Here is a 25,695-nt window from a genome sequence, read left to right as displayed (position 1 = left end):
CGGTATCGTAGAAATGTGGTCATATCATAGAATGGTTTGGGTTGGAAGGGATCTCAAAGCTCACCCAGTTCTGACCCCCTGCCATCGGCATTGCTGCCACCTGGAAGTTCAGGCTGCCCTGGGCCACATCCAACCTGGCCCTGGGCACCTGCAGGGATGGGGCACCCACAGCTTCTCTGGGCAGCTGTGTCGCTGAGTCACTGCCCTCTTGGTAAAGAATTTCCTCACGACATCTAATCTAAATCTTCCCTCTTAGTTTATAACCATTAACCTTGGTCCTGTTGCCATCAGATCATGTAAAATGTCGTTGTCCATCATTTTTATAAGCTCTCTTTAAGAACTGGGCATACTTAACAGAGACAATGGGGCATGGTCTGTCTTCTTCTGTTTAAAACAGGTTGCTTTAGACACCTGTGGTGTGACTGCAGTGCTACTCATCAGAATGGCAGTCCGCCATCTTACACAACCTTGTATGTTCGATGAGTCCACCGTATGACCTGGCAGAACTTCAGTGAAGCCTATCTTTGAAAAGAAAGGAGTGTTTTTTAGTCACGTTTCTTGTTCCCAAGGACGTACCTTTGTTTAGAGCTCTCACTGGCTTATGTATGTGGTTGCTCATGTAAATGCCTGTAGAAGCAGAAATGTCTGAATATTCTTTCATTCTCCTTAAACTCTGAGTTTAGAAATAATTGTTCTCAAAGCTAACGAGGTCCCACGCAGCTTATGTACTTTAGTTCCAGGAGCTGGAACTCACATCTCTTCCCTTGCACTCAGTTCTCTAATCCTGTTGTTTAAAGTCCAACTGTTGGTTGCCTCATGCGTCATGACATTAAGTATGTTGTGTAATCACAAGGAGGGATTCTCATTAATGACCTGTGATGTAGTCAGCACTGATGTGCTGATGGTTGATGGAAGGAACTGGAAGCAATTGAAATATATGTTATAAGAAACAAATTAGAATTTAAAGTGCTCGTGATAATTAAATGTATTAGAGTACAAAAAGTGTATTTGTTGTCAGTTCCTAGCAGTTAGGAAGGTCTTCATTTGCTGCCTCGGGTGTTTTGAATCTGAGTTAAGACTGATCTGTTTACCATGGCAATGGCTTAGAGGTAGCTCCTATCTCAGGAATTTTTGAGACTGCTGCAGTAGAACAGTCAGAGTGTGCTGGTGTTGCAGATAACTCAAAATGAAGGTCTGCTTGTGCTTGAAATCAGTTTTCTTAGTGTTGACTCTTCCAGTTTTTATATGCTCCTCCATGTTTAAATAATGAGAATTGCTGCAGTTAAAGCGCAATGGTCTAATTTTGACCATTTTCATTATTTGAGGATGGTCTTGCAAATACTTATCAAAATGCCCGGTCTCAGTCATAGCTCTTTCTACTGCAGGCCCATAGGAGCTCTATTCCATATTCCTCCATCAAGCATCTGGAATGACCATCATGTGAGCGACCTTGTTCATTTCCTACCTGAAGCTCAAAATTAGGTGTTGCTCAGGATCTTGTCCAAGACAAGTTTTGAATATCTAAAATAATAATTATAATAAGAACAATAACCATAGAATTATAAAAGTTGGAAAAGGTACTAAGATTATTTCCTCCTATATTCATCCTATTTCATCCATGGCAGTAGCAGCTGTGTTTTGGATAAGAAGAAGACTCTCAGTAGAATATTGTTTTTTTAAAACAATTATATTTAGTGATTTAAAATGGAGTGTAAGCCCCGCTAGAGGCGCCGTGGGGGTGTCCTCTTGCAGGGCTGTGGATCCCGCTGTGTGCTGCCTGCCCTCCTCTTCTTGGAGCGCCGTTGTCCCCCAGCAGAGCGCTCGGTGCTGCGGCCTGGAGCGGAGCGGTTACAGTTGCAGTGCTGGGCGCTGGGGCCTGCTGCCTCCTGTCCCGGCTCCTGGCGGGGCTGCTGCTGCTGCTCCCCGGGGCTGGGTGCGGCAGGGAGCTGAGCAGCAGCCGTGCGAAGGGCTCCGCTGGATGTGCCGGGGAGCTCCTCGGCGTTGGGACGCTCAGAACTGCTGGAGGGTGCGGGGCTGAGGGTTGTGCGTGGGGAGGAAGGCGCGGGGCTGTGCTCCTGCCCCCGGGCAGTGCTCTCGTGGTCGAGACCCGGCATCCTCCGAGCCTCCTGGCCGCAGCAGCTGACGATGCTTTCTATGAGCCAGTGGATGATCGGCACGGCCACGGGTCCCACGCTGGGCTCTATGCAGCGCACCATTGCATCCCTGTCCAGCCCCAGCTGACAGAGGCAGCATAGGAACAGGCTCTCGGTAGACCTGAGCTGCCACCACTGGATGCCAGGGATGGCGGAGAGCTTCTGGTGCAGGCCGGGCAGCACAGGGTCGAGGATGTGGCGTCGCTCCCTGAACACTGCCGCCCACTGCTGCGGCTGGAGGCCGCCCACTCTCGCCCCCATCTCTGGCCCTGCAGCCCCCTGCTGCGGTGGCAGCGGCGCAGAGGATGGAGCGTGTGCCGCAGTGCTGTTGGGGCGGGTGGTGCTGCTGTGGTGGAAGCGGGCAGGGACGGGCACTCTGGGTGGGGAGACGACACACTCCATGTAGTCTTCATCATCTCCCCACAGGCAGACCTTGATGGTCCTCATGGCCGTCCTGCAGAGCGGGCAGCTGGCTTTCAGCACGGCCCACCGCTGGATGCAGCCCAGGCAGAACTGATGGTTGCATGGTGTTGCATATGCAATGTCCCATCGTGCCTCACGACAGATGGGACACGTCCATACCTCCTCTGCGGCCATGGCTTTTGCACTGCTGCACGTGAGGAGAGCGCTGAGTGGCAAACTGCCCTCCTCCACGGGTGCTGTAGTGCTGGTGTCACACACTGCAAGAGGAAGAGAGGTCACAGTCACTCACAGTGCCAGGGTTTGCAGAGGAAAGGCCCCGATTCCTCAGCAGGAATCCCTCCTGGCCTCATGGATGGACTGTGAGTATGGGCCCAGGCACCCTAGGGGATTTATCCCTGCCTCGCCGCTCACCTCTTTTCCTGTGGGCTGTTCAGGGGCAAACTGCCCTCCTCCACGGGTGCTGTAGTGCTGGTGTCACACACTGCAAGAGGAAGAGAGGTCACAGTCACTCACAGTGCCAGGGTTTGCTGAGGAAAGGCCCCGATTTCTCAGCAGTATGCCCTCCAGGCCTCATGGATGGACTGTTGAGTACAGGGCCAGGCACCTTAGGGGATTTGTCCCTGCTGCACCGCTCACCTCTTTTGCTGTGGGCTGTTCAGGGGCAAACTGCCCTCCTCCACGGGTGCTGTAGTGCTGGTGTCACGCACTGCAAGAGGAAGAGAGGTCACAGTCACTCACAGTGCCAGGGTTTGCTGAGGAATGGCCCTGATTCCTCAGCAGTAAGCCCTCCTAGACTGTCTTTGTACAGTACTGGGCCAGTGACCCCAGGGGATTTTTTCCCCACTGCACCGCTCACCTCTGCTCCTGTGGGCACGTCCAGTGGGGCCCTGGCTGCCTGCACTGGGCAGGGCCAGGGAAACGCAAATGATGCTGTGAGGACAGGCACTGGGAACTGCTAGAAGCAGCCACAGGCACGGCCCAGCACAGCCAAATCCTTGCTCGCCTTCCAAACCTCGCAGAACCGCTCAGTAGGAAGCCAGGAACGAGCCAGACTGAGGCAGGCCCTGCTGGCGCACCTATAGAACCAGTGACTTCATGGAGTCACAATCTGTTGCCCTGTGATATCCTAGCCTGTGTGCTTGGTGACATCACTGGGGCTGGAAAAGGCCTCTGACGTCATCAAGTCCAACCGATAACCCAGCTCTGCCAGGTCTGCCACTAACGCAGACATGTCCAACCTGTGGCCTGGACAGTTTGTGGTATGACAACACTTGACTTCTAACTTTTAACATAATTGTGTGATTTTTAGTGATGTTTTCATGAGGGGAACTCATTTTTTAATAAAACATAAGGTTTGTTTCCTATGTACGTTACTTGTGTAAGTGTATTATTTATTTTATGTGTGTCCTGAGGTATAATTGTTTAAATTTTCCTTCTGAAAGTTATCTGTAGAGCTGGGCAAGCTGCTTGTGCTTCTGGAGGCGTTATGAAAGGGTAAAGTGTCCCTTGTTTTACTGCATTCTCTCAGTTGTCTGATTTCTGCTGGCTTACACTCATTCTGTCATAAATTTCCTTCACCCACTTTCATAATCATTCACTTGCAAGGACCAGACACGTATGTGTGTGCAATTGGTGAAGGGAGTGTGACGTGGGACTGGGGACACCATTACTGAGTTCTTGTCATGTATCTTGAGTTCTTGTTAACTGGGATTGGCAAACTGGCTTTTGTATGTGTTAATAGTGAAGGGCAGGTTTGATAGCTTACCTCACCATTTTGTTTTGTTCCTCATAAATATTAGATAAAAATACTGACTATAGTTTGAGAATAATATTTTTTTTTCCACCCCCCTTTTTTTTATTTAATGTGTAGTCCTTACATCTGCATCAGACACTGATAGAGGGATTCTCCATTGTTTATTTTATTCACATGCATGGAGTATTCTCTTCTAGGACACAGATCTCCCTTTCCTTTCTGCATCCAACTTCCTTTGCCACATTCCAGGCAGTGAAGCTTATATGGAAAGCACGTTCGGCCTTAGAGTCTTGGCAGTTTTATTTCTTTAAAACAACCCCAAACCAACCAGCCATCTACAACACTGGGAAGGAAGGAAAAAAAAAACACTGTCTCTGTCACTAATCTGTGTTTCTTTTGATGGTATTTCTATTGGTCTTACCTGGAAATTTGTAATAGTTGGAGTTTGATCTGGTGGTATTGTGAACTCTTTAAGGTGCCTGTATAGACACTGGTGTAAATTTTTACTTCTTATGGTTCATTAATAATCACCTTGTTAATAGAAATAATTTTATTGTTGGCCTGAGTCATTTTAAATGGAGCTGCTTTTAAATTACTGGTGTAAAACTAATTAGTTGCGTTGTAGATAAGTGATGCTCTTTGTTGCAAGCTTCCCTTTTCTTGTATTTTCTGTGCCTGGAGGGAATTCTTAGGAAGGGAATTTAAATCCTCATCTCGAGTGCTGTTGATGGCAATTAAATGGAAATTCTTGTTCACCCTGCTTTTACTGGATTTGCTGATGAACAATGGAGGACAGTATTGAGCTTCATTTTCATGATAGTGCTTTCTTCTTGTTGTCTGTAAATGTTTCCTGATATATCTAGGAATAATTTCATTCCTTATTAAAAAAATAAAATAAGAATGGAATAGTATGGCTGCCTGCAGCCTCAGACTGTGGCATATTGATTGAAATCAGCACAGTGTGTACCGGCACTGCGGAAGAATGGCTGTGCCTGTAGCTGAGTTGAATGTAAATGCCGTTTTGGCCAGGACTTTCAGCAGGCTTTGCTGATTGGTAACCAGCATATGAATTTCAGCTGGCCTGTAGACATCTATGGTGTGCGTGTTTTTACCTGAAGCTTCCCTGGGGAAAAGGCTGTGAATTGTTTGCCTTTGTGCTACAGTCCTGCATCTGTAGCAGCCAGTATTACTTATGTTTTCCAGGTGTCTGATCTCCTCAGTGCTTCTGACATAGGTAAAAGTAGCACATTGGTACACAAATCTTTTTTGCATGGTAAATATTTCATACAGATATTAATTTATGTAACTTAACCATCGCACCAAAACTTGCATTACTTTCATTGAATTAGGTAGTACCGATACACTGGTATTTGGGAATAAAATTAAATGCTTTTTGCCTTTATGAAATAAGAAAATAGCTTTCTAAGGTAGCATTTGTGGATTTATTGTCATTACCTCTGCTGTGCTCGTAACTATAACATACTGCTATATAGTTACATATGCGACTGTCTCAAGTCATGAGGTGGTTCTGGATAACCATCCTATTCACTGTATGGCTGTGCTTTCATCTGCATTTTCAAATGGGAAGCTGAACAGTTTCCTTAAGGATGCATTGTGTCTTTTAAGAAACGTATAAACTGTCCTATAAAGTTTGCTTTTCACCCTTTTTATAAGGGTATCCAATCTTGTGAGGACAAGTAAGGAAACCTCAATCAGTTACTTAGAAATGTATATAAAACATTTAGCACTTTTTCTTCAAAATGAGCATATGGAATAGGAGGTGTGTTGTTAATTTTATTTTTTTTTTCATGTTATTAATTTACTTATAAAATAAGAATAAAAAGACAATTAATATTGTGTGACATAGAGGGTAAAATCGATCATCTTCTTAAGAACTGAAATTAAGAAATGACCCGTGCCTGGTTGGTTGCTTGGCTGTGATTGAATTCTAATCATTTCTTTCGTATTCTTTGTTTATAGTTAAAAGAGAGATTAGTGATGGCATTCAGCATCTTTCTGTCTTGTGCCTGACTGTAGGAGCATTCAGCATCCTGCTTTCCTGAACATCATTGTTTGTTCTTTACATTGCAAAGCTGCCAACACACACGTCAGGTTTAGGTTCTGAATTTCCTGCCGTATTCTTCAAGGATAAATCATGATCCTTGTCTCAGTTGCTGGACGATCCACATATACAAAGAGTGAGGAGCACAGAGTAACAAATAGGCAAGTGATCAGAACCAAGCATTGAGCATGTGGCTGTGGGAAAGCCTGTGGAAGGAAATGTTCCCAGTAAGGCTGGATGCTGGTTTGGCTTTAGTAACTAAGAAACTGCTTCTTCTGGGATGACTGCTTCCAGCATTCAGATCACAGAATGACTGAGTCTGGACAGGACCTCTGGAGGTCATCACTGAAACAGGTTGCCCAGAGAGGTGGTGGATGCCCTGTCCCTGGAGATACTCAAGGTCAGGCTGAAGGGGGCTCTGGGCAACTTGATCTACCTGTGGGTGTCCCTGTTCATTGCAGGGAGTTGGACTAGCTGGCCTTTAAGGGATTCTTTCCAACTCGATTCTATGATCAGTCCCCCTGAGAGCAGTCTGACAAGATGAGCAGGCTGTGAAATACTGGAGGTAATTTTTAAAGAGAATTCATCTAAATGGAACATCAGCGCATCTGCCACCACACTGCATCTTATAGAGGGCACAGTTGCATACCAGCTGATTTTGAAGAGCCTTCTTAGCTGCTCCATCTCTATGCCCTGCTAAGTTTGGCATAGAGAGAATTTCACTATAGGCCTCTCTCTGCAACTGCTGGCTCCTCAGCAAAAAAAATGTTATAGAATCTTGAGCTTTGGTTAATGAATGGTGAAGAAAGGTCTAAAATATATAGTAAGCTCAAAAGATTTATTTATTTTTTGCAAGACTGATGCAGAACTGCGATTGATTAAGGAGCTATTAAGCAGTAAGTAGGTTTTCGAGTGGTGCCACAAAATGAGAGCTATCCCCAACAGTAACCCCAGGAAGGCTTCTCTAGCAAAGATTTCCATCTGTGTTATCATACTGAAGTTTGCCTTCAAAATATGCTGTCCTCTTGGATAATCCCAGCCTTCTTTCCCCTTGCTTTTGTGTTAGGGATGCGGAAATAACTGATACATAATGCATTCCACTTTGCAGCAAGTTAGCAGCTGAAACAGGTAATCATCTGAACAAGTTCAGTGCTGCTGCATTATGTATCAGAGAAACTACATTAAGTGTCAGAGTCATACAGGTAGGCTGCCTGCTCATCCTGGTAGCAGTCATTTTTTGATGCACCTCTCTATGGTGTTTTGATCAGTTGGATTTTTCTATTGCTCTTGTATAAATCTTTGCCCATTTTATTTATTTCGTGCCAGTTTGCTTCTGTCAGTGGCATTTCCATCTAGAATTGTCCTGAGTTCAGTCACAGATGACTTTTTCCTCAGGCCTTTCTCTGTGATTAGACTGACCTCTTTCCTGTGTATATCCACTGCCCCTATCCTTTATAATGCACTCAAATGTTGAACGTTGCTTAAATCTCATTGCTTCATAGTTGTCAGAGCTTAAATTTTAGGAAGTCTCAATTCTCCATATATACATAGTACAATTACATAATACAATTTGCAGGTCTAAGAATATAAATGGAGTGTTTAATGGCATCTTGTAACTCAGGTTTTATGATGATCTTGAAATAAGTGAATCTCCTAACTTAGTCAGTGGCATCCTTTCAAGCAAGGTCTTGAGAATTGTAATGGGAGCGGTGTGATATGAAATTCAGACTGTAAGGGTAGTCTTTGTCAGAATAAGTGTGCCTCAGTCTTTGTAGCTGACTTCAGCTGTTGTGCCTGTGCTGGGAAGAGCTTCTCCAGGGAATTTATGTGTACATTTATACAGCCTTGACCAAGTCACAATTTGAATTTGGGAGATGATGTGCTTTCTCAAAAAATGTGCCTTGTGACTGATGAAACGAAGAGCCAGCGAGGGACTAGTGGTAGCTTCTAAGTGGCTTTCATGAGGAGTCATACCAAGCAAGGCAGCAGTGTGCTAACAGTAACTAGTAATTAATCTATCTGTGAGATGTAGTACAGCATCAATCCAAAACCAAACAAAACCAACATGAATGAATTAGCTGGGCACCACACCTGCCCAGGTATTGATGGTAGTGGTGGGACACTGCCATGGCTGTGCTGGCTCTCCCTGCTGCAGCCTGCTCATGCTGATGGCTGCTCATGTGTTATGTCTGCTGTTACATCCATGCCTGGAAACTGCTCCTCTTTGGAAGGCAGTTGTTCCTGTTAGAAAGCCATTGACTGGGAAAGTTTTTAAGGTGGCTATCTTTTTGAGCTGTAAAGATGCAGGGATTCCACCAGATGAAGAGTTGGACTTGATGATCCATATGGATTCCTTCCAACTTGGGATATTCAGTGATGGTTTTAGTGAAGTAAGTATGCACAGTTAATAGAAATATATATGATATATATCTATCATATCTGTATCATAATAAGGCCATAAGGTTGTATAAATCAGTAAGCATATTAAACATATTCCTTAAATATAAAAATCAAAGTAGAACAAATGTATGTCTACTAGCTGAAAAATGCAAAAAAATATGCAACTGTGCAAAAAAACTAGTGCTGTATGGCTTGACTTAAAAGGAAGGAATCTTGTGGATGTATACAAATGGGTATGCTGGGAAAACTGAAACTTTTTGTCATTGCATATAGACCATGAAGAACAGAAGCAGGACAGGAATTAAAAGACATCTTGCATTATTCTCCATGCTGCATGGATTTGCATAATTTCCATTGATGTGTAAAGAGAACTGTGCTTTCTTCCTTTTCATCCTCAAACTTTTAACGTATTGACAGCAATTTTATAAATAAACGGGATGATATAATATACAGTAATGTTCCATATGGTTTCATAGGAAAAATTTGATGTAATCAAATGATTTATAAGTAAAAGAACAACTGGAAAGTTCTGATACTGTGCAAATGGAATACTGTGAATTTGCTAATCTGCTGGGAAGCTCATGTGGTTTTGGCAGTCATTTGTGCTATCCCTCTTTTAGGAATAAAGGTTTATTCCATCTTACTCCATGAGATTACAGGAAAAAAAGAATTGGAGGACAATACCTGGTTAATTGCTGGTCTTTCCATTTCTCTGAGGCTCTATATGCTAATAGGAAAGCGTCCGCTGTACTACTACAGACATATGCCAAAGAAATGTTTTGATTTTCATGTATAGAATATGGTTAAATAGTAGTCTAGATAAATCTTTTGCTGTACTAAGTTCTGTTGGTGCCCTGAGCAGTTTAGTAAATGGAGCAGAAGATTTTATTTACTTTATTTTCTCAAATCAAAATGGAACATGGCCCAAAATAAAGCCAAGTAGAATTTCTGAGAGCTACATATCCAGCCACCTTCCCCAATATCTGTATTCTTTACCATTCTTAGACATTACAGGTACTAATGTTCACCCTCACTCTAAATTGGAGGAAAACATAGTATGTTTATGAAAGGCCATAATTGATGTGGTTTTTATCCATATATATTTTTTTAACTGTAGCCCACTGGTAGAAAGAGCTCCAGCTCCCATTTCTTCATGAGCTTCTCCAGCCCTGGCTTTCTTATGTGCTGTTCTGTGCATTGGTTTTTCCCTTGGATACATGTCCTTTGCATTTGTCCTGTAGAGTATCTATTATACTGGAACTTTTTGCTTAGGTCTCAAATTAGGAACAGTGAGCCACTGTATATAGTCGTATTTTGTAAGATAAAATTTATTAGCGGTGTTCCCGAAAGCCTTCCTATATTTACAGACAGGGTGACTGAATCAGTGTTGAACAGTTTCATTAAATTCAGTTTCTTGTTATTGGGAAAATCCTATTCAGCAAATTGCTGATGCTTGCTATTTCAGTCACTTGCAGTCTTTGGAGAAGACAGCTGGGTTAATACATTATTGAATATTTTTAGAATCCTTTAATGCTGAGTTCACAGGAATCTCCAAGTAGGCTTAAAAGCAGCAAAGTTTTTTTGAACAGTTTTGCTTTGAAGTTTCTAAGGGGCTGCTGCAGTGCCAGTAAAACTTAGTTCTGAAGGCTATAAATAACAATAAAACAATGATTTCCACTGGCAAGTAGATCCTAATGATGGGAAGGCAAAGGGGGCCACTGAGTGCAGCAGGTACAAATGTGTACTAAACATTATGGTTTAATGGATCTGGGCAGAAGTTTGGCGTTCAGGAAGAATTTTCCTCTGAATGAAGAGATATTAGAGTAACTTACGAGGCATAATACCTCCTGCATTAGAAAAAAATAATACTTTTCAGTGCAAATACACTTTCTTTGAGTTAAGATAGATGAGAGACCTTTTCCTGTGTTGTGCTAAGTCCAGGATATAATGTGCCTTGTTTTATTTTTTGAATAATATGGTTTGAAGTTATAGGAAGCCTTTTATTCATATTATGAGGTCATCTGCTCTTAGAAAAGAACACAGAAGATGGAAAATGATTTAGAAACTTGGAAAGATTTGGAGTTGTTTGGATGCTTTAAAACAAAACATAGAATCATTGAATTGCTCAGGTTGGAAAAGTCCTTAAAGATCATCGAGTCCAACCACAACCTAACCATAGTAGCCTATCTCTAACAGTCCTCCACTAAGTCATGTCCATGAGCACCACATCCAAATGGTTTTTAAACACATCCCATGATTTATTTTGCAGAGTGAGAGAAGAAAGGAATTGACGAATACCGATTGGCCTCATTTAGAAGAGTTAAAATAGGCAGTAATTAACAGCTAGTTAGCTGTACACCATCTTGATCTCAGTGGAGGCTGCCTGGATAGGGGCCATAAATCCATACTGCAAATGAGAGCTGCTTCAAGATGCTTCATTTAGCTAAATGAGATGGTAGCACTCAGCTGCTAGGAAGCTGCGAAGGCGGTTATTTATTAGGTCAGAGATTGGTACTCACCAATCTATTTCATTCCCTCTGGCTATGCAGGTGCTCATTATTGTTGACAACTTTTTTAGAGCTTCAGTAGTTTAATAGTGTGCTCTGTTTTCCTCTGGTAGGCATTTGGACAGTCTTTCTCGATTCATCGTAAAGTGGCTGAAGATGGGGAAACACGAGAAGAGACGCTCCTCCAGGAATCTGCATCAAAAGAAGCTTATTACCTGGGGAAGATTTTGGAGATGCAGAATGAGCTGAAGCAGAGCAAGGCTGTGGTTACCAACGTTCAGGCAGAGAATGAGAGACTCACTGCTATCGTCCAAGACTTGAAAGAGGTAAATGGGTGTGCGCAAGGAGCAAGGGAGTGATTATCTTGGAGTTTCTTGCACTGATTGTTACTGAATCATGAAAATGCTACAGGATGTGAAAATATTCACCTTCCTGCCAGTCTGTGAGCCTCCTGCAGGCCTGCCAGCTTGAGAGAGCTGTGGCTTAGAAAAGGAAAAAACAGAACTCTCATTATGATTTTTAAAGAACAATACTCCATTCAGGCAGCTGTAATTTTCTAAGTACTCTTAGCATTTTGCTTTGTATTTTACAATACCTACATGAAAGTGCAATTTATGTAACTTTTTCCTAAAAAAACCCTTCTGACATTCATACAATTGCTTTTTTTTTCTCACCACCTCTACTGTTACTCAGGTATTTTTTGAATTGCTTGCATTAGATGAAGCTTTCAGCAATCTTCTTAAAAATCAGAATGCATACATGCTCACGTTCAGAAAACTGGCAATGCTGCACACTTTTATTTATCTGCTTTTGTATGCATACATCCACTCATTTAAATCTTGATTGTTCTATGCATACCTCTACAGTTTCAGTTCTCTATGCAAAGCAGCAAAGTGCTTGGGGGAAGTCAGCACTTGGTAGTAGCCTCATATCTTCCCTGCTTCCCTCATGAATACTTGGATATGGGGGCTCCCTGCTTTCCAGCTGCAAGAAAAGACCTTTCTTGTGTGATTTTGAAGGACTCTTCCTATATGTGGACTTAAGGAAGATCACATGTTTTCCATAGTTGAGTGGAATGTCATTCTTTTTACTTACAGTAACCCCTTGGACAGGATCCCTTACTCTAGGTTTAAAGATTATTGCACACAAAAGGGTGAAGCATTCTTATTTAATTGTTGCACTGAACTTGCACATAGTACAAGTTGGATTTCATTAAGAAATAAATGCATGCTATTTATTTCCAATATTCAAGTGAAACATGATTATAGTTGCTGTCTCAGTGGTTAGCAAGACATAAGAAGGAAAATCAAGTTTGTACTCATCCTAAAATCATATCCTAAAAGATCTGTATGTGTTGCTAGCTAGATGCTTACCCATGCTTGGGTAAAGTTCACAGGAGAGCAGAATCCTTTTAACCTGGGTTCACTCACAAAGAACAAAGTCAGAGGATATGTTTGTCTTTGTACTTGTTTCCTTCCACAGGGGTCTCCTTGGGTTCCTTCAAACACAAAACTCCCATTTTCTGATACGATTATTGATCTATAACTTATTCAGAATGCAGTTTCAATACCTCTCCTTCCTAGAATATTGATTGTCCTCATCTCTTTGGAGATAATAGCAACCCTTAGTGTGAGAGCAGCTGCAGTTGTTTCCTGTTCTAATGCTAAATACAAAAAAGCCCTGGTAGTTAATTAAAGTGTGGGGCAGTAATTTGCTTGGATTTAAAACAGGCTGATAAACTATTCATTTATTTATGATATTGGATTACAAGTATAAAGTCCTTTACTGTGCAGAACTTTATATTTCATGAGACTGCAATCAATGTATTCAAACAGAAGTGAGATTAGTGTCTTCATTACTGGGCTAACACCAGACACTGCTGATGATTAATTATTTCAATATGGTGGTATATAGAAGGTGATTGATACCGCCATGGGCTGTTAGGCATCCTGTCACACTAGATTACACTTGTATCTCACCTTGTGCTCAGGGGTCTGATCCTTGTACCAAGCTCAGTCCAATCAGGTAAATACTATGTCAGTAACATCCAAGTGGCAACGGGAAGGAGGTGCCCTTCTGAAATATGTCCGCTTAGTTCTGGGTACCGCTGACAAGCAGTGCATAGCTTACTTCAAGTTTAGATAGCACTAAGATGGGAAAAAAACAAAAAACAAAAACAAACAAACAAACAAAAACTTTGATTTAAATGTCTGGTGCATTTTGGTGTGAAGACAGTCAATAGCAGGTGCCACAGGATGATAGCTACAATAAGAAAGTAATTTGTCTCTTTAACAAGTTCATTTGATAATTTAGAGGAAAATAGGAAAGAAAAGTGGTCTTTATGTGAGCAGCCCTACTGAGTGATGGAAAGATGGATTCTGGATTTAAGTTATTTGACTGTATTCCGTCTTCCTCTCCATGGCCCCGGCCTTCTCCCATCTCTAGTCTGTCCTGGGAGTTCTCTTTTAAAGGTGTTCGGCTTCTGAATTTGCTCAGAAATTCATAGTTATGTGAAAGCCTGTGAGCATTTTCTGAGCCGTTACAATACACTCACATGAATGCTGATAGCTTTTAGGAATCTTGGGAATTCCATAGCCCTGGAGTTTAAAAATTCATGCATGTTTGCAAGTATGTGCTACGTAGTCACAGCTGTTGTCTGCAGGGCAGTTTGACCTGCATCCCTCTTGTTATAATAGGCTCGAGTCCCTGGGGATCCTTCATCTCATTCTCAGAAAGCAAACAAACTGATTTCAGTGCTCATCATTAGGAAGAAGACATGTTTTGGGAAAACTAAAGTATCTGTTTCACACTGAAGATGGAGGATGAACGAAGGATCTGTGTACCCAGACGGCTTTTTAGGTGCATGTTAAAATGATCAGAGGAGTAAAACGCTGGCAGTATTATTTATGATGTAATGAAACTCCCTCCCAAGAGTTTTGGATAGAAATATTATCTCCTAGGCAAATAAAATATGCGCCTTGGGAACTAGGCAGATTTTTTTTCCCATTCTTTTCTCCCACCAACATGTCAGATATGGTAAGTAGAATGCTATTAGGAGATTCTTAAAACTGTCATAAGCTGAACCAGAAAATAGCCTGATTTCAAAACTGATTCCAGTCGGAGACCAGATTTCATGTATTTTGTGTGCTGTATAATTTAGGGCGGATGGCCTCTTTGCGTGGAGAGATCAGCAGGGTTATTTGCCCATTTAACCTTTTGCAGCTGCATATGCAGTTCCTCTCTTTGTTCAAAAGGCCAAAGGAAAAAACTTGTAGAAGCATATTTTACAAAATATGATCTCTTCTCATTTTGCAGTTTTCCAGTGGTTGTTTTCATTTATTTAAAAACAGTATGTTTACTTACAGTCAGGAGATGAGGGACTGTTTCTTCCATTTCTGCTACTGAGAGGTCTTTCCTTATGGTAACCGTAAGCAGACTCTGTAGGTGAATAGCAAGGATGAAATCACTTTGCTGAGAACCTACTAACAGAGGTGGCCACACTAGCAGAAATGTTGCAGTTCAGAGTCTAGAGCAGAAGGTTCTTGCAATGAAATCATGTTCCTCTTCTGTAAGGAAGCTGAATGCCTTGGAGCTGCATGTCAGCCTCAAAACTGGTGGAAACTGGAAGGGAAAATGCATGAGGGAAGCAGGGGGAAGCTGTAAAAAAAGATGCTTATACAGTGTGAGTTTTGTAGGTATTATGAGACTAGGATTAGGATATGTGTGATCTGAGTAGATTAGTGCTTTTGTGCTTGAAGAGTATGGCTTGAAGAGATGCTGCTCAGCTCTTCCCAGCACTCTTGCATTCATGAAACAAGACTAGTGAAAAAGAGAAGAAATATTCTATATATGCGGGGAAGTGAAGAGTTAAACCTCATAGTCTGTGGTGCTAAATATCACTGCAGCAGCTGCTGGGCTTGCAGAAAGAAATCAGCGCTTGGATACCTGCAGTCCAAGAGATAACAGATGAACAGGGGGGTTTGTTATGGCACTGTTAATGAGCCATGGCAACAATATACATCTGGGCTTCTGGACAGCAAAAACAAAAAGGGGGTTAAGAGCAGTGGAAAGCAGATAGGGAGAAAAAACAAATTGATGAGGGATTATGTGCTGAAACCAAGTGAAAAAAAATAATCTTAGATTAAGTTGTGTAGCCCCCCTGCCCTTGAAATCAATAGCAAAACTTTTCTTCACTTCAGTGGTACAAAGATCCTGTACTTCCTACTAATCACTGAGAGCATGAGAGCAATGGCTTGGACTCTGAGGGGAATATGTATATGATATGAAGCGTCAGCACTTGTTCTGGGTGAGTTAGTGCAAGATATCTGCGTGCTAGCTTATACCATTTCATAAATACAGCTAAATGCTCGTGGCCACTCCTGCAATCTGAAAAATAAGTACACGAGAAATAGTAAAAATGATCATTTATATTAAATGCAACTGCGCAAAATTGGTAGCTGGCTATTTCTGTTTAAAAAATGATGCTTTTTCAGTTTGAAGAATCAGAAGAAATTAAGTTTTTCTCTCATTTGTGACAACTCAAAGATGAGCCTAAAAACATTTTATGTCAGCACATGTCTAGTAAATACCCACACCAAGTTTGTGTTCTTTTGTTGCTGAAGGCTTAGACTGTAACAGGAGTTGTGTACGTAGTGCTTCCTGCTTAATTCAGGATGTGGTTAGGTCCAGAATAGATCCTCAGTGGACTCTTCCCGGAGGTTCCTTCTGTAAATAGATACCTTGGTTTCCATCTGTAGAATTTTCTGCCCACCTAGTGGTCTTTTTGTGTCAAGTCCAGGAACACCTCTGTCTTCAGCTCAAGTTTGCTACTACTCTTGCTGGATACTGAAAACTTGCTGTAGGATCTCCCAGGGAGATGTTTCCCCGTCTGACCTCATCCCAGGGTATTGTTAGTGCTGACCTAGCTGGAGGAGAGAGAGTGCAGCAATGTCCTATACTTTGGTTCCATGATAGGACAAGGGGAGATATAGACTGGCTATTAGACAAAATGTGATTACAATAAGGTGGAACGGGTTGCCCAAAGAGGTGGTGGATGCCCCATCCCTGGAGGCACTCAGGGTCAGGCTGGACAGGGCTTTGAGCAACCTGATCTACCTGTGGGCATCCCTGTACACTGCAGGGGGGTTGGATGAGATAGCCTGTAAATGTCCCTTCCAACTCAGTGATAATTTTTTGATTGCTGCAAGGTTTGGGACTCAGATATCTTCTCTGACTGAGAGAAAATGAATCCACTTCTCCCTCTGAAGAAAACGCTTCAGCATTCAGTGACAGACTATTTTTGGGGTGAGATTCCTTTAGGTGAAACTGTTCCATTTTGTTGAGGGGATAGTACTTTGTGGGTCAGAGTGAGCAAGCTTGTAATGAATGAATGTCGCCTAAGGGCTATACCCACTCAGCTGGGAATAGGGAACTAGTTCTAGTCTCCATTTCAATTAATGTTTAATAAGAAATACTTGAATATTAATTGAAGCAGAGACCAGAACCCCAGTCTCTCCTTTGTGAGGTTGGACGAAGGTAGCTGCAGATAGCAAATGAGGTCACTTTCTCCAACTCTCTGTTGAATAAAGCTGGAAAAGGTAAGCAAGTCCAAGAGGGGAATCACTGCCATGAGCTGTATGGAGATTAGACACTGCAGTGTTCTTCATGAGCTCACCTGGCTTCCTCCTGGTGTGATCCAGTATTTCCCAATGGCTGCCTCCACAGAGCCATCCTGCTGAAGGATAGGAGTTTCTTTTGGCACTTTCACCAATCAACTAAAGCCGGCATTATCAGTGTATTTATCAGCTACTAACATTATGCAGGTATTTGCAGCGATGGTTTCATTTCTAGAGAAGAAAAAAGAAATAGTCGTGAAGTATTCAGTGCACCTATCTATCACTAATGGTGTCTTCATCTTAATGCATCTCCGTGCAAACACTGCTTTTTGCAAAGAAGCTGCAGAAATATGATGCAAGAGCAGGCTATGGAGATTGCTATAGAGGTTAGAGCAGCCAGAGTGACAGAGAGATAACAGAACTGTTTATCTTGTCAGGACAGCTCACTTGTCATAATTCAGGATAGTATTAGCATAGACTTTATCTATATTTACATTCCTTTGGTTTAGGAAGTTTTCTTCAATTGAACTGGCTCTAAATTAAGCTTAAAATATAAATGTATAATTTGCCAGCTAGTGGGTGCTTTGCTCTCTCTTCTTTTTGGAAAAGTCTGCTGAAGGGAGATTTTCCAGCTTGCTGGTGCCTAGCCACCCTCATAAGTTCTTCTCCCTCCTTTGATGGAAGTGCTAATGTTTTGGCAAACTTTTCATCTTCTTGAGACTAAACAAAACAAAATGTGTTGTTTCCTTCAGATTTCAGAAGTTCTGTTCAGATAGGATGAGAGGTAACGACTTTACATTGCACAGGGGAGGTTCAGGTTGGATATTAGGAATATTAGGCTCCCTCTGCCCAGGGAGGTTGTGGATGCCCTGTCCCTGTAGGTGTTCAAGGCCAGGTTGGATGGGGCCCTGGGCAACCTGATCTAGTAAATGTGGAAGTTTGGTGGCCCTGCTGGGCAGGGGGGTTGGAGCTTCATGATCCTTGAGGTTCCTTCCAACCTGGGTCATTCTGTGATTCTGTGATTAGGAACAATTTCTTCTCAGAAAGAGTGATGCTGATCTGGCACAGGCTGCCCAGGGAGTTGGTGGAGTCACCATCCTTGGAGGCATTGGAAGAACCACATGGATGTGGCACTGAGGGACATCATCAGTAGGCATGGTGGGGGTGGGCAGATGGTTGGACTAGATGATCTTAGAGGTCTTTTCCAATCTTAATCTATGGTTTTATAGACCTTAATCCTTATTAACAAATAACAGCATAATATAACACATGCAGCTTTATTCCTGGTTGCTGACCTGCTAAAAGTCACATTTCACTGTGCACAGTAGTCTCATCTGAATCTTAACAAAACCATGCTAACATTCCCTGTAAGCATCCAGGTGTTAATGCTTTTCCTGTGAAGGCACTTGCTAATCCATGCTCTACCCAGACAGGAGAGCTGCAGGATCTCCTGGGGCTTTTGGCTGAGTGCGGTAGAGGCTGAGCCTGTCCCTGCTCTGAATTCCTGTCCTCCTGATACAGTCTGCAGAAAATCAGCAGTGTATGTTTGTGAGGCAGGCTGGATGGGGCAGAGCTGTGGATTTCATCTTCGGTGGTGTTTGCTAACAAAGCTTTTTTTTGTTTTTTTTTAGCTAATTCTGACCTAGTTTGTGAAGCAGTTTTGTGAGGGCATTATTTTGTAGACTTGGATACTGATACTCATTACTTTTTCAATTACTGACCCTGTTCTCAGAACTTTACTGAACTTCTTTCTGAAAAGACACAAAATGGCTTTCTTTAGCTTGGAGACAGAAAATAGATCAAGCTGTGATTTGTAATCCTACCAAACCTCTTCTGGTGCTGTGAGAGAGAGAGAAATACCCGAATAAGCTGATAGTTTATGTCTCAAAAGAGCTCAAAACATAGGCATCATAACTTGTCCAAGCCTGATTAGTTTGTGTTGACCGCTCCAGAGTACCCTTATCAACTGATAAAGGTTTAATTATGAATCTACCATTCTATTTCATGTACTTCCTAGTTATCACTAAACACTTCCATGTGGTTCTTGTTTCACATGTATGCCAACAAACCACTCACTCTAGCAAGTGAAACCCAAGGTGGCCTTGTAAGATTTGCTTTCATATTTCCTGAAATGTGGTGTATTGTCCTGTAATTACTCACAAATTTGCCATGTTTGCAAGCGTGTACTCCCCATGAGCAAGAAGTACAATAAAATAGGAAGGTTACCAGTGCAGGATAAATACATTTTGCTGTGATGCTCTTTTCTAGGGGTGATCCTCAGTTCATTGTTCTGCTGGTTTCACATCCAGATATAGCTGCAATCTACTCAAACCAGATTTAGTTGCTGTGTTTCCTGTTAATGAGCCCGGAACAATGACTTAGGATGCAAACTTGTGATCTGACACATGCATGACACTATTTTCTTTGGCACTGTTCGGGCATTTAGCTCTTCTGTGAATAAAAGAGTCAAACAATGGACAGTAGAGAGGTCAAAAAAAGGCCAGGCGGGATAATAGAGCATTACCAAGGGACTGTTGCATAAACACAGAGTGCCTTGTTATAAACACTCTAATTCCCAGTTTCCTTCAGAAAGGGTCTTTTACAAGGCCTCAAATAGAAAATGAAAGAGGGTGTACCTTCAGCTGTGCTCCATAATCTCTAGGCACTGATTAATCAAGTCAGGACCCGGCAGTGAACTGTTCTTACATAAGGTCTGGTGAAATAATGACCTCTTATTTGTGCAGAGGTAGCATCTGAAAGTCTTTTGTGTACCCCCATGGACAAGGTACTCTGTGAGAATACGCAGAGAAAACAGAGGTAGAGGCCAGAGGTAAATGTGTTTAAAAAGCTGTCAGACAAACTTTATGGAAAAGGGGATTGTTGGTGCTTACTATACCTGAAGGTCCAGGCCTAGTGCCCAGCTGGGAAATTTCCTCAACCCCATGATGCTGGGGGGGATGCCAGGAAAATATATCATGTAGTGTCCCCATTTCTTGTGTCTTAGGCTCATGTGACTGGCCACTGTTGAAGGCAGGATATCAGAGTAGCAACGCTCTGAACGAAGAAAGTGTTAGTTTTGTGCATCCTCTTGTTTTGTTTTGCTTTTAATATATTACTTGGCTGAATTGTTTTTGTTTCTGGACGTTTCCTGTATGAGCTGCTTATGCTGAGTCAGTCTTTTCAGTATTCATTTTCTGGTTATGAGTAACTTGAGCTTTTGTCTATTCAAGTGGTGTGGAGTAAGAGGTTTTGGCAGCGTTAGGATTAGCTGCATTGCCAGTTCTTAAAAATCCTCGCAGTGTGATGTAAACCCTTCAGAAGCAATAGCCCAGAAGCACTGCTGATCTCTACCTTGTGACTTCATTCATTTGCCTGGGATTAAGTGAGAAAGAAGGAATACTCAAGTTGCCAAACTTCCTGAAGCTCAAGGCCAATGGCTTAAGCTCTGTTTGAGATTAACTCAGCAGGAGAAGGAGAAACTTCTGCTGAAAGTCTTCACCCCTTGGGTGCATCAGTAAGTCGAGCATAAGTCTCAGTAACTGATAAAGAATATTAAACAAGGGAAGAAAATAAGTTTGCTGTCCCTTCTCCAATTAATTCCCTTTAGTGATAATATCCTGAGCAGTTTCCAGTCTCACAAAAAGCAGAACAAGAGTTAAAGCTTCTCTGAGAGACGGATGCTGTTCTTATCAGCCCTTCAGTGTTAAAACTTAAGTGCCTGGCAACTGCCGAATATTTTATGCCTTAAGGACTCCTTGGGGTTATACCCACAGTAAATGTGATGTATTCCCAGTCATCAGTGCACAAACAGTGCAGTCACATTTCTTTTCTCCTGGGAGCCCCATGTGCACTGTAGCTCTGCCTGGTTTAACCTCCTGCTGTTGACTTTCTCCCCTTCACTGCATACAGATGTATCACTGTTCTCCTAGCCTGCCTTCTCCATAGCTTTTGACACTGCTCATGATTAAGAAGTACAGAACTGGGGTGGTTTATTCAGAGATGAGATCTACCAAGCAAATCCAAAATAGCTTCCAGTCTCCTTTGGAGCTGTTGTTAGTACTTAGACCTGGAGAGAAACTCATTATGCTGATCACACATGGACAACAATTACCAGCTGGGGCACACTGCTTCCACATCTGCTCTTAATTGTTCAAAACCCATATTTATTTTCAGTGTTTTTTTTCTTGTCCTTTAATCAATACTGATTTATTTTTAAGGGTTTCTCCTGAGACTTCCTAGGTAATTTTGGGAAATGCTATTTACCTTTTCCTAGGGAAATGTCTTAAGATGTCAGGGCAGAGAGCATTAATATTGACCTTACCCTGGGGCTGGATGATCTGTTGGATGTAGAGTGAGGCTGAGCATGATGTACCTAATAGAAATATTTGGATAATTGATGACTAGTAATTACTTCCTTGGCAAAAGCAGTACAAAACAAAACAACCCCCCAAAAAGCCATCAATAAAACCCCCAGACAAACAAACAAAACACACAGAAACTCTGAAAAAGATGAGAAAGGTGGGTGATTATATTGGTTGTGCTCTGTATGGTGGCATCTTTTATTTTGTATTCACTCAGCTTACATTACAGGAAATTGAACTCTGCCCTATGCAGGAACATGATGCCATCTTTGAGCATGGTCCTCTGTGGAGCAGATTCTTGTGCTCAGATCTCTCTTCTGCCTTAAGCCCCCAAACTCATTACCAGTTTGGCACTGGTATGAATTGTTAATAAGTTCTTGGCTTTCACTATGCGTGCTAATTGTGCTTTCTGCAAGAAACTCGGTTCTCGAGGGGAAAAATGTGAGAAAGATGACAGGGCAGTGAACAGCCAGAAGCTCAAATATGCCCCTTCTTTCTCTCCCTTTGCCCTTATTATAGCATATGAGACAAGCTGGTTATTTTTAGTCATTCTCAGCAGTTAGTGCCAGCCAGCATCCAGGAGGAGGGCAGCGAGTCAGGCAGAGGTCAGACAGTGTTATCACCCTTTCATTGTGATGGTCAAATCCACTTTTAAGCTTCAGGATTGAGAGAAATGCACTTTTGCTGGCAAATGTTTTAGATGTGTACGTGCAGATGCTCATACATAATCAGAGCTTGTCTGCTGCTGTGACATGATTGTTTTAAAAACACATCAGATAGGTAGAAATAGACATGAGTGCAAATTTTGTCGTTGGTGCTCATTCATTCTGGCTGGTGGGCATTTGGCTCTTTCAGCCAAATGTGTCTTGAAGGCATCATAACAGATACATGGTTTTCACTTTGGTGGCAGGTCAGGATGTCTGCTCTGATTCTGGCTGTGAACTGTATGTGAGGAATTGCTGTGGCATTACGGTGTCAGCATCAAAGTGGGGCGGGTTAAAAATGGGCCATGTCTTGTGCATAGCTCTTCATGAAAGTAAGGCTCAAAGGCAATTCAACACTGAGTTATGGCTAATGATACAGGGTAATTTCTATTTGTTGCTTATATTCCTTCCTGTCTCATTTTTCCAAGGGAAGCAGCAACACAACAGCAGTAAAAGAGATGTCACGTTCTGGATTTGTGCTTAGTAGCCATAGTTGATTGAAACTGCACAGACAAAGTTCTGGTCAGTATGGAGAAAACAAAATGGTTCTTAGCTAAATGACTTTTCTCAAGTGGTATTCTCATGTATCTGCAGCTCTCAAGTGAGGCATGCACAGATCTGGTAACAGATGAGAAAAGCAGGGAGTTAAGAGAGGAAGTTCTAAACAATATGTATATATTGGTTTTGGTTTCTGAGTAACTACAAGTATATCAAACAGAGAAATTCAATATTTCGGCCTATATCAAGTCATCAGCAAGGTTCCACAAATTCATTCTGGCTTGGTTTGCTCCAAAAAACTGCATGAAGAAGGATGGCTTGGGTTTGTTGTCCAGGTCTTCAAATATAGACCTGCAGGCTTCAAATACAGAGCTACAGACAATTCACAAGATGGGAACTTTCAGTTCACAAAAAGATGTAAGCATGTTTTGAAGAGGAAGAATGAAAACCGTGTAGGAAAACATTTGGATAAGCTCACTGATGATACTTTGAGATGTGTTCCTAGGCATCTTGTAGAGCTGGTACTCGTCTTGGCTGCAGTTCTAACCAACATTTTACTGTTTGACAGGCAAGAAATAGATGAAGACTTACATAATTAGTGTGTTTTTGATGCTCATTTTGGAACTAGATGATCTTTGATGTCCTTTCCAACCAGAACCATTCTATGACTCTAAAAGTTTATTGTTGATCTTCGAGACATCATCAGAATATTTTTATTTTTGTTTTGGAGGTTAGAAGATACAGCTGATTTTTTTAATACAGCTTCATCTCTCCATGCTCTATAAATGTCACTAGTAATTTGAAGCTGATCCTCTGACAGCTTTCCTGTATTTTTATGTAGTTTTCTGTTTTTATCCCTTGCAAACACTTTTAAATTGCCAATTATTAATTCTCCATGACACTTTTCTGGCACTCCAAAACTTCTGAAAGGGCCTTCCTTCCAACCTGATTGCGTAATTTCACCATATTTGTTCCGAGATGCAGTTATACTGGAAACCACCATTTTTCAAAATAAATCATTGTAAGTGAAACTGAATGCTAAATTTACTGATGAAGGTTAAAAATATATTGTATGGCTCGTCCATATGAAATTGTATTGACATCCTCTAGGGAAAGAGATAGTGCACACGTTTTGAAGTTTAAAAGGTAAAATCAAGCAAACAAAACTGATGTGAGTCTGGAAATTTAAAACAGGAAATGTGCACCCCTGATGATGTTTCTGTTTTGGAAACCCTCCTCAGTTTTGCATGTTATCAATAGCAATAAACTCTTTATTTATCATCGGCTGTGATGTAGGGCAGCTATACCACCTGCCTCCTTCTGAATTCAGGCTGTAAATTGCATGGGTGACCTACAGACTATTTTCCAGGAAGGCAAAGAATACTCTTAGCTTCTTACTGCAGCAGTCACTAAGGCAAAGCAAACCAACTGCCAGCTTGGCTCCAGCTGTATTCTGATAGTAGATTAATCAGTCTTTCATACCCATTGACTTTTGGGAACCATATTTCCTTTGGAGACACAATAAATGCATCATGCAAGGTGAAACTTTTAAGTAAGTTCCCCTAAAATAGTCTTTGGTTTTGTTCTTAGCCAAACTCAGAGATATTATTGATTCTTTTCAGAGTCGTGTGCTACAGCCTCCACAACTTTGTGCCTTCAGGCAGGAGGAGCCATGATAACATATTTAAAGGCAGGAATAGTTAGCAAAAATTGTTCTTATACTAAAATTGGAATATCCCTTTCTTCCAAAGGCAGCATAATAATTGGAGATGTTCTTTCAGTCTTGCTGCTATTTTATTAAAAACTATGGCAATAACTTAGAGTGAATTGGAAAGGAACCAAATACAAAGACTGGATTATCTTGTGTTTCATACCATACTGCACGGAGCTTTGGCTGTGAGCAAGCTCAGAACCATCAAAACAAAGAGGGGGGTTTATTATTTTTTTCATTGGTACTTAAAGAAATTTGGCCATGTCTGTTTCTATCCTGCCCACTACTGCAGCAAAATTCTAGTATGAGCCATGTCACCTTACAGCATCTGAAATGCAAAACCATACACATTTTCATTACCTTTTAGTTTTCCTTGAAATAGTGGAGGCAGCTCCAGACATTGTCCCCGTTTAAGGCCTTGAAGGTCAAGTTATATCTAAAGCTAATGCTGCAGCTGAAAACAGTTCAGACCCTATAATGGTGTCATTCAGTGGTGTGGGAAAATAGGTTGTGAAAACAACAGTGAAGTAAAATAAACACATCACTTCCTCCACTGAAGCATGTAACTCAGCAGCTTCTGGAGTCATGGTGCAGAGCCATGTGCCGCCTTCTCCTCTGGCTTTCTCCTTTCCATCTCCTGCCTGTAATCCATTAGAAAAATTCATTATTTCACTTTGATTGGGGTTAGCTTCTAAACATGATTTATTCCTGCCTCCTCTTACAAATATAAGGATAGAGCCTGTGCTTTCAGCTAAGCTGTACTCCAGTTAAATTCAGATTTTCTTTGTTCCTGCAGTTTTCACTTTACAGCGTGGGGCTTTATTGCACAGAATTGATAGCCTATTACTGTTCAGCTGAGGATGGGGAAGAATAATTTGCTCTGGACGAATTAAATGAAGTAGACATTTTGCCGTCGGTTAGGAAATGATTTTTATCTTCTTCAGAACAGAAATTGATTTTTCTTTTAAGTGTTTTCCTTGAGTTTTAGAGTTTTCATGTATTTATTTTCTTCTGGAAGATAACAACAAGCACTGAACTGCTAATTTGGCCCTTCAGCAAAATGCATCTGAAACATGACATCTCCCAACTTTACTCTGTGCTGCAGTTTCTCTGTGTGTGCATGGTGCCCTGGTCTCACAGCTGGCCATCAGGTCCATGCCATACCGGTATCTTGCATTTTGACATAACTTAAAAGCTTCACTGGGAAATTTGCTTCCAAGTGTGAGGTGCTTCACTGGGGTTGAAGCAATTCTGGACACGAGTATAGACTAGAAGAACTCCTTGAAAGCAGCCCTATAGGGAAGGACTTTGGGGTCCTGACTGATAAAAAAGCTGGGCGTGAGCCAACACCGTGCTCTTGCAACCTAGAAGGTGAACTGTATCCTGGGCTGCATCAACAGAGAGGTGAGGGAGGTGACTGTCCATCTCTGCTCTGCTCTCATGAGGCCCTGCCTGCAGTACTCTGTCCTAGGCTGGGAACCCCAACACCAGAAGGATGTGGAGCTGTT

General features: G+C 41.9%; 1 protein-coding gene across 6 annotated transcripts in view; it reads left to right on the top strand.

The window, feature by feature from the left end:
* Positions 1-25,695, top strand: part of LOC140257152 (protein bicaudal D homolog 1) — a 282,019-nt gene that overhangs the window by 68,798 nt on the left and 187,526 nt on the right. For all 6 annotated transcript variants that reach the window (XM_072346204.1, XM_072346223.1, XM_072346232.1 and 3 more), the window contains exon 2: positions 11,412-11,624. In XM_072346204.1, the coding sequence (XP_072202305.1) occupies positions 11,412-11,624 (213 nt within the window). The remainder of the gene's footprint in view (positions 1-11,411; positions 11,625-25,695) is intronic.

This window comes from Excalfactoria chinensis, chromosome 1 (genome assembly GCF_039878825.1).
Source record: "Excalfactoria chinensis isolate bCotChi1 chromosome 1, bCotChi1.hap2, whole genome shotgun sequence".
NCBI lineage: Eukaryota > Metazoa > Chordata > Aves > Galliformes > Phasianidae > Excalfactoria > Excalfactoria chinensis.
This window is presented reverse-complemented; position numbering and strand designations above follow the sequence as displayed.